Here is a 16,662-nt window from a genome sequence, read left to right on the forward strand (position 1 = left end):
GGAACAATAAAAGTGTCTACACTGTGATTGGATCTTTGAAGAAGCGTGTTCATCATTTCCAACCTTATGGATCGTCCCCACAGCACAGCATGTGTACCTTACAAGATGTGAACATGTTGATTATATGAAAAGACAGAAGTAATGAATGTAAATGATGGATTGAAAACAATTTGCAGAATAGTTATAGTGTAGATAAATTCAATTACCTGGGCAAGTGGAAACAGAAAAAAATAAAGAATTGTAAATATGGAGCAATGAACTGACAGATGGACTGAGAAAAAGAAGGCTGAACTTTGTCATGCATATGTACAGGATGGTCATCAAAAGACTTACCAGAAGAATCCGAGAACACTCTAAGCAAAGCAAGTGCGCCACAATATGTATGAAAGATGTAGCAAAGGACTTACGGAAGCTATGACAAACTGGAAGACACAATGCACAAAGACATGTGCAAATAAATGACACACACACATTCATAAACTTGGAAAATAGCAGAGTATCCTAACACACTGGCTGATGGAGACCAGAAGCCAGAACATGAAGAGGTTTTGGGAGTAGAAAAAGCCAGCTATGGAGAAGTACATGTTAAACATAGTCCTTGGGAGTCCTAACTGCATCTAAGAATATATATTCACATTTCAACAGAAAATAAAGAAAATCATAGAAGTTGGGATGGGAGTATGAAGTGTTGTCATGCACTCCTCCAAAACTGAGGGCAAAACAATAGAATATCCTTAGAATGTAAAACTCCCTCTTCTACATGAAAGAGTTTGTTTCTCAGCTTTACCTTTGCTGCAAAAATTTTACTGGGGTTTAACAGGAAATGAGTAATTATGCAAAAAACTTTAACAAAATTGTTCTTTTATTTAACATGTTTAAGATTGTAAAAAATATGACAATATATTATTAACTCAAATTACGAAGTTTTTATTTTGTACTCCCCATTTTTTGAAAGTTTGGGAAAAATTTATAACTATTGCTAATTCACAAGTGAACGGTAGTAAGACATAAAAGTCAGGGCATCCAAATGTTTAAGAAATCAACCAAAATATTGTGCAGGTAGGAAAGGACATCCACAGAAGATAAAAGGTTTAAAAAAAAATAACAAATTTCATTAAGTAAAACTGGATTTAAATCATCTGTACAGATAGATTATTTGTAAGACTCACATACAATTCTGAAAATAATATTTGCAGAATTACTGAAATATGCTCTTAATCTGTGAAATTTCAAACAACAAAATACAATTTTATTTCCGTTTAAACCATCGAGTACGACGACAAAACCTTCGGTAAGTTAGAATAATCCATAAAGCAATTGACGTTGCACCAAAGATGTAAATGCTTATTATTGTTGACTCTTGAGGCATCATACATTTTGAAACTGCATAATTGTTTGGCGTAAATACAGCCTGCCAACAGACAACAAAAAAGGGTTGTATATAGAGATAGTCATGAGTCAAAAACACACGGTAACAAACTAACACAAAGTAGAGGTATATAACACAGAATTCAGAATCAGATCCTGACAACTTCCATTAATCTAATGTATGTTTTTACAGACACATGAAATAATCATAAACTTTTTAACAATGACAACTGATCACTTATTATAAAAATACTTAAGATCATACGATGATTATGACGCATGTACAGAAAGTAAGTACCATTTCAAAACTTCCTGGCAGATTAAAACTGTGTGCCCGACCGAGACATTTAATCTGCCAGGAAGTTTCATATCAGTGCACACTCCGCTGCAGAGTGAAAATCTCATTCTGGAAGTACCATTTCGTTCTACCATCACCACAGCACTAGCATCGAAGTTCCACAATCTGTTCATTTTCTCTCCACTGATGCCATTACAATCAGATTGTGCTGCGATTACATTCATTACCGATCATTCGAAATGAAGCGACTTGACAGTGCTTTGACATTTCTTACCAATACAGTAATGAGGGTGGTGAATTCTTAAACATAATTGTGACTGGTGATGAAACTTGGGTTCGTCATGTCACTCCAGAATCAAAACAACAGTCAATGGAGTGAAGGCACCGATGAACTCCCAAAAAATAAAAATTCAAAACAAACAATCGAAACTCCAGGTTGGAATAGCAACAATATTAGGAAATGAATAAATTGCTACTCACCATAAAGATGACATGTTGATTTGCAGACAGCACAACGAAAAGACTGTTACACATTACAGCTTTTGGCAAAAGCCTTCTTCAGCAAACACACCCATTCACACAAACAAGCACACATCACACACACATGACCACTACCACCAGCAACTGCGAATGTAATATGACTACCATGTTGAATAGTAATCTGGAGTGGGGTGGGGAAGTGGGATGAACAGCAGAGTATCAATGAGAGGAGAAGAGAGCACTGTCTGACGGGACATGCAGGGACTAGAGACTGCCTGGTGTAGCATCGGGAGGTGTGCTGTAGTGTCAAAAATGGAAAACGGAAAGGGAAAGGAACAGAAAAGGAGGAGAACAGGGAAGAGGAAAGGATGATGCATACAATGGCAGAGGGTGTCACACAAAGAGGGTGAAGGAATGTAAAAAAGGAGGAGTTGACAGGGCGAAGCGGTGCAAACTGTTGGGTGGTGGGTGTGGGAACAGTAGGTTGCCGTAGGTTGAGGTTGGAATCATTTTGACAGCAGAGAGTGTGTTGTAAGGATAACTCCCACCTGTGCAATTCAGAAAAGCTGTTGCTGGAGGGGATGAAGCATATGGCCCAAATTGTTAAGCAGCCACTGAAATCAGGCATGTTAGGTTCAGCTGCATGTTGTGCTTTGGGCCACAGTTTGGCAGTGGCCGTTCATCCTGGTGGAACTCGTTGGTAATCATACCAATATAAAAAGCTGTTCAATGGTTGCAGCAGAGTTGGTATACAATATTATTGCTTTCACAGGGGTCCTGGGCTCTGATAGGGTAAGATAAGCCTGTGACAGGACTGGAATAGTAAATGCTGGGTGGGTGGATTGCGCACGTCTTGCACCTGGGTCCTCCACAGTGATATGATGCATGTGGCAATGGGCTGGGATTGAGAGTGGCATCAACTAGGATGTTGTGGAAGTTGGGTGGGTGATGGGACACCACTTTAGGAGGGTGGGAAAGAACTTTAGGAGGATGTACCTCATGTCAGGGCCTCATGATAGATATTCAGAATCCTGATGAAGGATGTGGTTCAGTAGTTCAATCAGGGGTTTGTAGTTGGCTCTTCTGGGTGGTGGAAGTATTGGGGGTATGGTGTGGGCAGGAGGGGGGGGGGGGGGATAGCAGAGGTAATCTGTTTGTGGACTAGGTTTGGAGAATAGTGCCTGTCTGTAAAGGCCTTGGTGAGACCTAACAGCATAATACGAAAAGGAGTTCTTGTCACTGCTAATATGCCATTACTGGGTGGAAAGACTGTATTGGAGTGATTTTTTTATGTGGAATGGATGGCAGCAGTCACAACACAGGTACGGTTGGTGGTTAGTGGGTTTAATGTGGACAAAGGTGTGGATGGAGCCATCAAAGAGGAGGAGGTTGATTTCGAGGAAGGGTGTGCACTGTATTGAGGAGGACCAGGTGAAGTGTATGGGAGAGAAGGTGTTGAGGTTGTGAAGAAATGAGCAAAGGGTGTTTTGGCCCCAAGTCCAGATCAGGCATCATTGTGCCTGTCTGCCGCTCAATGGGTCTTCTGTATGGTGAGTAGCAATCTGCCCTTTCCTAATATTATTAAAATTGAAAATAATGTCAGCACATGTGCACTGTGTTCTGGAGCAGACTGGCATTACACTTATTGAGTTCCTCCCCAGACGTGAAAATATCAATGCGGTATGATACTGTGAAACATTGAGGAAACTTGGGTATACAATTCAAAACAAAAGGCATGGAATGTTTGGACAAGGTATTGTGATGCTTCATGACAATGCACATCCCTATTCTGCTGGAGTCAGTCAAAACCTTATTCAGCAGTTCTGTTGGGAGCAGTTCAACTCTTACATTGCAACTTCTGACTAGCACTTGTTCTTCAACTTGAAGTGTGATTTTGGAGCAAGGTGGTTTGACAACAACGATGACACAAGAAACAGTGTTCAGTAGTTGGTGTCTTCACTGGTGGCATCTTTCTATGAAGAGAGTATAGAAAATTGGCTTCCTGATATGACAAATGGCTGAACAATGGTGGAAACTACATAGAAAAATAGTTTAAGAAATGCCCTTTCTTGTAAAAATAAATTTTGGTGTGAAAGAAAACTATTTTTGTGTGTTTTTTCCACAACAGTACTTACTTTCTGGACATACCACATAACTAACACAACTTTATGAATTATCCTAATGGTTGTTGTAATTTATCAGTCCCAGATAGGAATAATGACACATTTCACTAACACATAAAGCTGTTTGGAAGCTTGAGTATCTCAGAAGTTCAGTACCCTGAATGTCATATCAGTAGCATTATGTCTGCTATCTTTTTCCTTCATAAGAATTATGTGCTACTTTACCATATTAATGCTGATGCAGGTAGGATGAATATTTTGTTTTATGAACATAAGTATCGATATTTTCAAAGCAGATATTGCTTTCCTGAATACTTTAGAATAAAATTGTTTATCTCCTAGTGGTAGGTGCTACAGAAATATTTAAGAATGTATAACTTAAGATGGGGATTAATGGGAAAGACGACACTTTCAAACAGGCTCACCCCGTTAGATGATGATAACATATATTTGGATGTGAGAGTGTTGGAGAGTAAGCTTATCATTTTGAAGAAATGTATTTATTTGTTTTTATAACCATTCTCATTATCTGACTTGAGATCCTTTTACTGTAAGTTATTCAATTTTTAGTAGTGTCTTTTAATTAAAACCTATTACTAAACACACTCATTGCTCTGTGCACCAGTAGTGGCATAGATGTCCCAACTGAAGCTCTGTTTAGCCTTCTTTCCTGGTGATTCTGAAAATCCAATGATACCTCATTTGATATTAAATGGTTCTGTTTACAGTTGTAGCAGCTTATCACCAAACCTTAATGTTATGGGCCCTACATGAAATGTGGTATAAGAAGCTGTTTTCTTATCTCTCTCAACAACTGACTTCAATGAACCTTTGTGCAGCAAGTTGTGGGCATAGAAGTGGCTGTGTGTGCACTATGTTTCAAACACACTTCCATAGTTCCCTCCCCCGACCCCCAATTATGTTTTATCCAGTGTGAAGTACCCACATTCCAGAAACTTGTGGGAACATAAAAAATTACAATTTGTATTTTTAACATGTTTGAAAAGTGTTTGCCACGATAATCTTGGCACAATAATATTATTCTCTGGAATAAAACAGAAAAAGAAGAAGTTTATTATTTCATGGTGATTGTAATTAATGTTTCTTGCTGGGTGTGATGTTGTTGTTGTGGTCTTCAGTCCTGAGACTGGTTTGATGCAGCTCTCCATGCTAATCTATCCTGTGCAAGCTCCTTCATCTCCCAGTACCTACTGCAACCTACATCCTTCTGAATCTGCTTAGTGTATTCATCTCTTGGTCTCCCTCTACGATTTTTACCCTCCACACTGCCCTCCAATGCTAAATTTGTGATCCCTTGATGCCTCAGGACATGTCCTACCAACCGATCCCTTCTTCTAGTCGAGTTGTGCCACAAACTCCTCTTCTCCCCAATCCTATTCAGACCTCCTCATTAGTTACGTGATCTACCCACCTAATATTCAACATTCTTCTGTAGCACCACATTTTGAAAGCTTCTATTCTCTTCTTGTCCAAACTATTTATTGTCCATGTTTCACCTCCATACATGGCTACACTCCATACAAATACTTTCAGAAACGACTTCCTGACACTTAAATCTTTACTCGATGTTAACAAATTTCTTTTCTTCAGAAATGATTTCCTTGCCATTGCCAGTCTACATTTTATATCCTCTCTACTTCGACCATCATCAGTTATTTTGCTCCCCAAATAGCAGAACTCTTTTACTACTTTAAGTGTCTCATTTCCTAATCTAATTCCCTCAGCATCACCCGACTTAATTCGACTACATTCCATTATCCTCGTTTTGCTTTTGTTGATGTTCATCTTATATCCTCCTTTCAGGACACTGTCCATTCTGTTCAACTGCTCTTCCAAGTCCTTTGCTGTCTCTAACAGAATTAGAATGTCATCGGCGAACCTCAAAGTTTTTATTTCTTCTCCATGGATTTTAATACCTACTCCAAATTTTTCTTTTGTTTCCTTTACTGCTTGCTCAATATAGAGATTGAATAACATAGGAGAGAGGCTACAACCTTGTCTCACTCCCTTCTCAACCACTGCTTCCCTTTCATGCCCCTCGACTCTTATAACTGCCATCTGTACAAATTGTAAATAGCCTTTTGCTCCCTGTATTTTACCCCTGCCACCTTTAGAATTTGAAAGAGAGTATTCCAGTTAACATTGTCAAAAGCTTTCTCTAAGTCTACAAATGCTAGAAACGTAGGTTTGCCTTTCCTTAATCTTCCTTCTAAGATAAGTCGTCAGGTCAGTATTGCCTCACGTGTTCCAACATTTCGACGGAATCCAAACTGATCTCCCCGAGGTCATCTTCTACCAGTTTTTCCATTCATCTGTAAATAATTCGCATTGGTATTTTGCAGCTGTGACTTATTAAACTGATAGTTCGGTAGTTTTCACATCTATCAACACCTGCTGTCTTTGGGATTGGAATTATTATATTCTTCTTGAAGTCTGAGAGAATTTCACCTGTCTTGTACATCTTGCTCACCAGATGGTAGAGTTTTGTCCAGACTGGCTCTCCCAAGGCCGTGAGTAGTTCTAATGGAATGTTGTCTACTCCCGGGGCCTTGTTTCGACTCAGGTCTTTCAGTGCTCTGTCAAACTCTTCACGCAGTATCGTATCTCCCATTTCATCTTCATCTACATCCTCTTCCATTTCCATAATATTGTCCTCAAGTACATCGCCCTTGTATAGACCCTCTATATACTCCTTCCACCTTTCTGCTTTCCCCTCTTTGCTTAGAACTGGGTTTCCATCTGAGCTCTTGATATTCATACAAGTGGCTCTCTTTTCTCCAAAGGTCTCTTTAATTTTCCTGTAGGCAGTATCTATCTTACCCCTAGTGAGAGAAGCCTCTACATCCTTACATTTGTCCTCTAGCCATCCCTGCTTAGCCATTTTGCACTTCCTGTCAATCTCATTTTTGAGACGTTTGTATTCCTTTCTGCCTGCTTCATTTACTGCATTTTTATATTTTCTCCTTTCATCAATTAAATTCAATATTTCTTCTGTTACCCAAGGATTTCTACTAGCTGTCGTCTTTTTACCTACTAGATCCTCTGCTGCCTTCACTACTTCATCCCTCAGAGCTACCCATTCGTCTTCTACTGTATTTCTTTCCCCCATTCCTGTCAATTGTTCCCTTATGCTCTCCCTGAAACTCTCTACCACCTCTGGTTCTGTCAGTTTATCCACGTCCCATCTCCTTAAATTCCCAACTTTTTGCAGTTTCTTTAGTTTTACTCTACAGTTCACAACCAATAGATTGTGGTCAGAGGTCACATCTGCCCCTGGAAATGTTTTACAATTTAAAACCTGGTTCCTAAATCTTTGTCTTACCATTATATAATCTATCTGATACCTTTTAGTATCTCCAGGGTTCTTCCATGTATACAACCTTCTTTTATGATTCTTGAACCAAGTGTTAGCTATGATTAAGTTATGCTCTGTGCAAAATTCTACCAGACGGCTTCCTCTTTCATTTCTTAGCCCCAATCCACATTCACCTACTATGTTTCCTTCTCTCCCTTTTCCTACTGTCGAATTCCAGTCACCCATGACTATTAAATTTTCGTCTCCCTTCACTACCTGAATAATTTCTTTTATCTCATCATACATTTCTTCAATCTCTTCATTATCTGCAGAGCTAGTTGGCATATAAACTTGTACTACTGTAGTAGGCATGGGCTTCGTGTCTATCTTGGCCACTATAATACGTTCACTATGCTGTTTGTAGTAGCTTACCCGCACTACTATTTTTTTATTCATTATTAAACCTACTCCTGCATTACCCCTATTTGATTTTGTATTTATAACCCTGTATTCACCTGACCAGAAGTCTTGTTCCTCCTGCCACCGAACTTCACTAATTCCCACTATATCTAACTTTAACCTATCCATTTCCCTTTTTAAATTTTCTAACCTACCTGCCCGATTAAGGGATCTGACATTCCACACTCCGATCCGTAGAATGCCAGTTTTCTTTCTCCTGATAACGACATCCTCCTGTTTGTGATAACAAAATAAAATGAACTGAAAAATCTAGTTAAACTGAGTACTTAATGAACATAAAGAGCAACAAATTGGTGCCCCCAAAATGAATGGTGAGACGACAACATTTGCAAGCTAGTTGCGGCGAAATTTTCACTTAATTTTTCAACTTGAATTCAGCGCATACTGTATTTAAAAAATGCACAAAATGTCAACAGTAAATGGACCTGAAAGTAATAATCCTGAATGCAAGTTGGAAATTGATAAGGTAAGCATTAGCTACCATCATTTTGGACAGAAAAGCCAGACATCTGGGTCCGTCTAGCCAAAGCGGAATTTACAGTCACTGGTATAGCTACTGAAGTGACTAAATTTAACTATTTACTCGGTTAGCTGGAGCCAAAATTTGTTGGAAATGCCTGGGACCTAATTACAAGTGATGCGAACAATAAATATTCTCTTGCAAAAGAATGACTTTTGACCATATTTGAAGGAAGTGAAGAGTGTTAAATTAAAAAACTCTTGAGTGGGTTATAACTAGCCAGTTATTAAGGAAAATGTGGGGCTATGCTGGTACTCATGTGTCAGACAAGATCTTGAAAACACTTTGGCTTGACAAACTTCCTAATAGCATTCACAGTATTTTAGTTATATATGACGAAACAGAGGATATGATTGCTCAAATGGCAGATCGTATGATCGACATGCATCCTATTGAGGAGGTTCACACTGCATTAGTTCAGTCCATTCTGTCAACACTGTCGAACACATCAGTGAAAGACCTTCTCTTAAGAATTGAAGAATTGGAAAACGAGATAAAAATGCTTTGAAAACTAAGCAGGCAAAGATCGCACAGTGGAAGTAGAAGCAAAGCAAAATTCAACAAAAATGGAAAGTACTGCTACTATCATTTTAAATTTGGCACATGCTGTAAGCTTGAAAAACTTGTCAGTGGCCAAACAAGGAAAACTAGAAGTGGTAGACACAACAGCGGCTGAGTGTTCTACCCCAGTTCTGTATCAAGCTCCCAATATTGTCTGTTTGTTAAAGATCACAATAGTGGAAGATACTTTCTTGTAGATAGTGGTGCAGATTTGTTTGTTATACCAGTTTCAACAGGCAAGAAAGTAAACATTCTGACTTCAATCTCTATGCTGCAAATGGTTCCGAGATAAAAACTTACAGTTCCAAGCTGATAACCATAGATTTGAGGCTTAAACAAAATTTTCAATGGCCATTCATTGTTGCAGACATATCAAAAGTTATACTGGGGGCTGATTTCCTTCATCATCATGGTTTACTAGTAGATCTCAAAAATAAAAAGTTCATAGACAACATCATGAAATTAAACATTTCAGCAGAAGTAACCACTGTGAATGCTAAAGACTCAGTAAGCTCACTCTATGCAATATGTCAGTTTTCTAAACTTTTGAAAAGATTTCCTGAACTAACAAAACCAACCATAGTACCAATGCTGTTGAAGTGCAGCATTACACCACTACATCCAGTGGTCCACCAAAATACAGTAAGGCTCGTAGATTCGACCCACACAAATTCCAAATTGCTAAAAAAGAATTTTTGTTTCTGTTAACTACACCTTGTTTGAAGCCAAATGATCAGTGGTGAGTGTGCGGAGATTATTGTCATCTGAGTGACAGGACTCTCCCAGACCGTAATCCAATTCTATGAGTTGATGATGTAAATTTTATCCTTCAAAATAAAAATATATTTTCAAAGACAGGGCTACTAAAAGCTTATTATCAAATTCCAAAGAAGACAACCCAAAGACAGCTATTATTACACCTTTTGGTCTTTGTGAGTTTCATTATATGCCCTTCGGACTTCGTCATGCACTCAGCACATTTCAGTGATTTTTACATGACGTTCTAAGAGAACTAGATTTTTGTTTCCTGTATTTGGATAATATTTTACTAGCATCAGAATCTCCAGAGCTACATGTTGAGCATCTAAACTCACTCTTTAAGCAGTTGAATGAATATGGTCCTGTAATAAATGTTGGAAAATCAGTATTTAGTGTACAACAGCTAACATTCTTAGGACATTTAATTACACCTGCAGGGACAAAGCCAGATCTGGAAAGGGTTGCAACAATAATAAACATTACTGGGGATCATCTACTTCTATCGTGGGCATTTGGAACATGCTGCTGAAAACCAAGCTTTGCTGAATGATCACTTGACAGGTGCAACTAAAAATGACCGAAGATGTATTGACTGGACAGAAGAAGCAATTGCTCAGTTCCAAAAATGCAAAGAAGATCTTGCAAATTCTATGCTTTTGACATTTCCTGGATTGCACAATCAACTTGCTATGTTTGTGGTTTCACCAGATTTTGCGACAGGTGCTGCACTGCAGCAGTGGCAAGATAGACAGTGGATATCAATTGACCTTTGTTTTTCCAAAACAGTTCATAACAGCATGAAGGAAGTATTCCAAGTATGACAGGGAGCTTCTTAGAATATACATGGCTGTCAAATATTTCAGGTATCTGTTAAAAGGAACAGACTGGGCATTAAGACAACTGTAAAAATAATCAAATCACGGTTTGTCTGGACCGATATAAAAAAAGATGTCAGAAATCAGGCTAAAACATGTACGGCTTTTCAGAAAAATAAAGTATCACCACATGTTCAAGTGCCATTAGGACCATTTCCCTGTCCTGATGAATGCTTCAAAATAATTCACCTTGACCTGGTAGGACCAATACCTCCTTTCAGGAGAATATACTTCTCGTTTAACCTTGCATTGACAGAGTTACAAATTGGAAACACCATACCAAATAGTGACAGACCGTGGAAGACAAATCAGAGCTATTTCAAGTACTATCAAAAATATGTGGTTGTAATCAAACCCAAACTACAGCATATTATCTTCAATCAAATGCAAAAATTGAAACATTTGATCAGACACTTGGAGCAGCCATTTGTGCCAATGCAATTGCTAAATGGACTCAAGTAATAACGGTAATCCTTCTTGGTCTTTGATGCTCAATTCGAGAAAACACTAAAGTTACAATTGCAGAAATTGTTTATGCGAGTGTGGCGCAAAGAGGGATTCAGACTTACCCCAATTTGTGTCACAACTGAAGCAATATATGAATCATCTGAAATTGGTTCAATATTTCCACACAGCAAAAGAAGGACCTTTCATACATAAGGACCTCAGCAACTCAACACATGTGTTTGTATGGGTTGACTGAGTGAAGAAGGCGTTAGAGCCTCCAGATGAAGGCCCATAGGAAGCGACTGAAAGGAACCTAAAAACTTTTTGGACTTAAAGCGAAAGACCAGATAAAGACTATCTCCACTGACTGATTGAAACATGTGTACCTGATGAATAATAATAATACACACCCTGAAGGCACTCCAGTTAAATCACCAGCACACAGGACCAACAACCAGATTCTACAGAAGGTGAAAAACCAAGAACAACAAGAGCTGGTTGTGAAATTAGATTTCCAGCAATATTAGTTGAAGTCCTAAAAATTAATACGCTACTGAGGAGGGGGTGATGTGGGAACATGACAAATTACTATTTGTATTTTTAATGTACTTGAGAAGTGTTTGCTGTGATTAGGTTGGCATAATAATATTATTATTCTGTGGTATAAAACTAAAAAAGAAATTTGTTATTTCATAGTGATTGTAATTAAAGTTAAATTGATTCCTTAATGGATGAAAAGAGCAACAAGCTCATCTTCTGGTAACTATGCTGCATAGCCCAATGAGTTTGGCGACAGACTGTAAGTACTACATGTTGTCACAGCATGGTTTACAGAAATTTTGGAGCATGTACATATGTGTTATAGAGTGGAACAGCCACATAATTAGTTTGTATTCCAGACATATTCCAACAAAGGATCATCTTGTTATGGTTGGTACACCTCTTTCCGATTTTTCCCCTGTTGTATGTAATGTGATTATTTGGAATGCACTCCCTGCAGACACATATACATATTTGTTAACAAAACAGAGTCCATTTGAATCAAAGCCATATAAGAGTATAACAGAAAAGGCTATGACAGAGGATGACAGAAACTTTGGTTCTACTCATTTCAAGGGAACCCACTAGCAACTAAGTTGTCGTCAGCATAACATTATAACAGCACACTGAGAGTAAATGAACTTATACACAGCTGCATTGTTCTGGCATGTTACACTGACTTCTTGTGCTGCAGCTGGAAGAATATCACTGATTTGCCCCTTTTCCTGTTGCAGCTGAGAATGATGTGTGGAAAAAATGACTGTTGGTAATCACCAATTTTTTCTGATTTTCCCATCATTTTTTGAGATGTACATCAAAGGAAGTAATATGTCTCCTGTCTCTTCGAACACACCTCTTTGTGGTGTAAAATACTTCTCTTGTAGCAGCTGCCACTAGATTTTGATGAATATCTGCACTGGTCACACACTACTGCACAAATGCATGAAGAAAGGTCTCTCTCTTGATTGGGTCTCCTGCTTTTCTTCTATTAATCCTACTTGGCACTGGCCTCATGATAGTGAGCAATGCTCACAAATCAGATGATCAAGGATTCGATTTCTGACCGCAGACTATCAACCAATCTAGCTTGAGATGTCCTCGGATATTAACTGGAAACTTCAGAAATGACTCAAAGCTCCTCAAGGAGATCATTCAGAAGATGATTCACTGGTCAACAGCTGCAGCCCAGCAATGAAGCCCTCGATGGCTTAATGAACAGTGACAGATTCTCTAAAGCTGATGTAAGAGCAGGAGACTTACAGAGATTAGACAGTTATCCCCATCATTTAATCTTTGGGCTATTGCCCAAAATGAGTTTACTTAACTGTTCTGTATGTGAATAAAGACAATCTATTTACACATTTTGTAAGATTCTACAGTGATTATGCTAAAGAACTTGCCCCCTTTCTATCAGCAATTTATCGTAGATCTCTGGAAGAACATAAAGTACCTAGCGACTGGAAGAAAGCGCAGGTCGTTCCCATTTTCAAGAAGGGTCATAAATCAGATGCGAATAATTATAGGCCTATTTCGCTTACGTCAATCTGTTGTAGAATAATGGAACATGTTTTATGTTCTCGTATTATGACGTTCTTAGATAATACAAATCTCCTTCATCATAACCAACATGGATTCCGCAAACAGAGATCATGTGAAACTCAGCTCGCCCTATTTGTCCAAGAAATTCACAGTGCCGTAGACACTGGCGAGCAGATTGATGCCGTATTCCTGGACTTCAGGAAGGCATTTGATACGGTTCCGCACTTACGTTTAGTGAAAAAAATATGAGCTTACGGAATATCGGACCAGGTTTGTGATTGGATTCAGGATTTCCTAGAAGAAAGAACACAACATGTCATTCTTAACGGTTCAAAATCTGCAGATGTAGAGGTAATTTCGGGAGTACCGCAAGGAAGCGTGATAGGACCTTTATTGTTTACAATATACATAAATGACTTAGTTGACAACATCGGTAGCTCCGTGAGGCTATTTGCAGATGACACGGTTGTCTACAAGAAAGTAGCAACATCAGAAGACTCGTACGTACTCCAGGAAGACCTGCAGAGGATTAATGAATGGTGCGACAGCTGGCAGCTTTCCCTAAACGTAGATAAATGTAATATAATGCGCATACATAGGGGCAGAAATCCATTCCAGTACGATTATGCCATAGGTGGTAAATCATTGGAAGCGGTAACGACCGTAAAATACTTAGGAGTTACTATCCGGAGCGATCTGAAGTGGAATGATCACATAAAACAAATAGTGGGAAAAGCAGGCGCCAGGTTGAGATTCATAGGAAGAATTCTAAGAAAATGTGACTCATCGACGAAAGAAGTAGCTTACAAAACGCTTGTTCGTCCGATTCTTGAGTATTGCTCATCAGTATGGGACCCTTACCAGGTTGGATTAATAGAAGAGATAGACATGATCCAGCGAAAAGCAGCGCAATTCGTCATGGGGACATTTAGTCAGCGCGAGAGCGTTACGGAGATGCTGAACAAGCTCCAGTGGCGGACACTTCAAGAAAGGCGTTACGCAATACGGAGAGGTTTATTATCGAAATTACGAGAGAGCACATTCCGGGAAGAGATGGGCAACATATTACTACCGCCCACATATATCTCGCGTAATGATCACAACGAAAAGATCCGAGAAATTAGAGCAAATACGGAGACTTACAAGCAGTCGTTCTTCCCACGCACAATTCGTGAATGGAACAGGGAAGGGGGGATCAGATAGTGGTACAATAAGTACCCTCCGCCACACACTGTAAGGTGGCTCGCGGAGTATAGATGTAGATGTAGAATGAGAAGAAAACATCACATATTGCTAACATGGGTGTTGCACATGACCAACACAGAAATTCACAGTTGGACCCTCGATTAGTAAGCTTCTGTCATCAGCATGCAATACAGTTTTTGAACGGCCATTAGATGAAGATTTATGTAGGTTAGAAACAAGAGTTGGCCGAATGTTATGCTCTCCTATTCTGAGGTTATCTTCATGCCTAAGCTGGAGTCTTCTAATGAGTCTGGAGTCTGTTATGGAGGTTAGATCCCATCCACACGGGAGGAATGCCACAACACTTAAGATTATAACATATCATTTCTGGATCAGGCCTGTTTGCTCATTTTGGTGGCTATTGTGTACACAAGGGAAAGAGAGTTTCTTCAGCCTGGAGATAGTAGGCTGAGTCTTTCCCTCATCCTCCAAAATGCGGAGGGGTCAGCAATGACTAGGCTCATCAAGGAAAATTAATTCCCATCATGTTCTGTTTTTCCAACACTCACAGGGAATGTTCTAACACTTCTCACAGAAAGTGTGAACTGAGAATGACCAACGAAACTGTCTGCAACCTGTCTCACTGGCTGAAAGGTTGGTCTGGAGCAAACAAAGGGTGTGAGGGGGGAGGGCAGGGAGAGATGGGGGGGGGGCGATTGCCAGCACTCTCCATGGGGTTGACATGGCAATTCTTGGATTCTCTAGGGCATAGTTTGTGGTTTTAAGTGGTTGGCACTTCGGAAGTCAGACATTATGATCCTTCGTGATCAACAAAGTTATTTTTCTGATACAGAAAGCCTGCAGAGCTTTTGAAAGTGCATTCCCATTCGGAGGTATGGAATTCCCATTCGGAGGTATGGAATTTGTCTTAGGCATTTTGTTGCTATGTCCTTTGAATGCAGTGGATTAGTGATCATGTACTTGTTAGGTAGAAAGAGGCCTCAGAGCAGGGCATAGACGCATTTCCTATCTGGAGGTGGTGTTGGATAAAAGAATGAACATGGATAAGGTTAACTGATACCATGTAAATTTCATTTGTTTCCAGGCAAATTTGAGAGTGATGTTTTTGTGTGACTCTTCCCTCTTGACTTTGAACTATATTCCAGTTTTGCTGCTGAGGAGATTGTCAGTGATAGTTGCTAGTGACTGGTTGGAGGTTGTGCAAGAACTGTTAGCAGTGTACATATTCGAGTCCAATGGTCGGATCTCAGAATCTTTCAGAAAGTGGGTAGATTGCTACATAGTTTTTAATTATTAACTTTGGAATGGATCAAAATGAGACTGGTGAGCTATACTTAGACTGATTTTACATTTTTAGCAGTGTACAGAATTAATCCTGGACCACCATCAAACATTTCCAATTAAATCCGCACAGCAGTATGGCACAATTTATCTCATCCACTGCACATCGATAAGAGTACGTAGATTCAGATCACGGCCATGAGTGTGACTTTGGGTCACCCCACAGAACTTCCAAAGGATGGCTGAAATGAATGTCTCAAGGTTCCTAAGTGTAATTTTGTGAGCCACACAATCAAGGGCTTTGGAAAGGTCACAAATACACCAACCAGTTAATCGCTGCTAGCACTTCATTGCAAGGTCATTTATGAAAAAACTACGAGGTGGTTAACAGCTACCTGTACCACTGTACGACAGACAACAAGCGTAACTGAGACACTACAATAACTTTTATACACCACTGTTACGTATACATTGAGAATGGCAGTTGTCCCTTTGAACAGTTATTATGAGCTTCCATTGTTTCAATAAGATGTAAACTGTATATGCCAATAAAAAAATTAAATTTTAATTTTTGGCTGTTTTGTAAATACTTCAGAAATGTCTACCATCTTCATAACTTTGGCCCTAAAGGTTTGAGATACCCTGTATAAGAACATTTTCTGGTAACTGAATTTTTCCTTAATATTTTGTTACTGTTGATGATGAGTAGCCACTGTTACAATACATTCAAATTACCACTGTACGACAAACAACAAGCATAACTGAGACACTACAATAACTTTTATACATCACTGTTATGTATACATTGAGAATGGCAGTTGTCCCTTTGAACAGTTATTATGAGCTTCCATTGTTTCAATAAGATGTAA

The 16,662-nt window shown here is 39.1% G+C and overlaps 1 protein-coding gene across 1 annotated transcript in view; it reads right to left on the reverse strand.

Moving 5' to 3' along the window:
* Nucleotides 1-994: 994 nt before the first annotated feature.
* The window catches only part of LOC126263151 (metallophosphoesterase 1), a 151,951-nt gene continuing 136,283 nt past the window's right edge, over nt 995-16,662 (reverse strand). Inside the window, exon 9 of the mRNA XM_049960183.1 lies at nt 995-1,411. Within this exon, the coding sequence (XP_049816140.1) occupies nt 1,250-1,411 (162 nt within the window). The 3' untranslated portion in view covers nt 995-1,249. The remainder of the gene's footprint in view (nt 1,412-16,662) is intronic.

This window comes from Schistocerca nitens, chromosome 6 (assembly GCF_023898315.1).
Source record: "Schistocerca nitens isolate TAMUIC-IGC-003100 chromosome 6, iqSchNite1.1, whole genome shotgun sequence".
Taxonomy (NCBI): Eukaryota; Metazoa; Arthropoda; class Insecta; order Orthoptera; family Acrididae; genus Schistocerca; species Schistocerca nitens.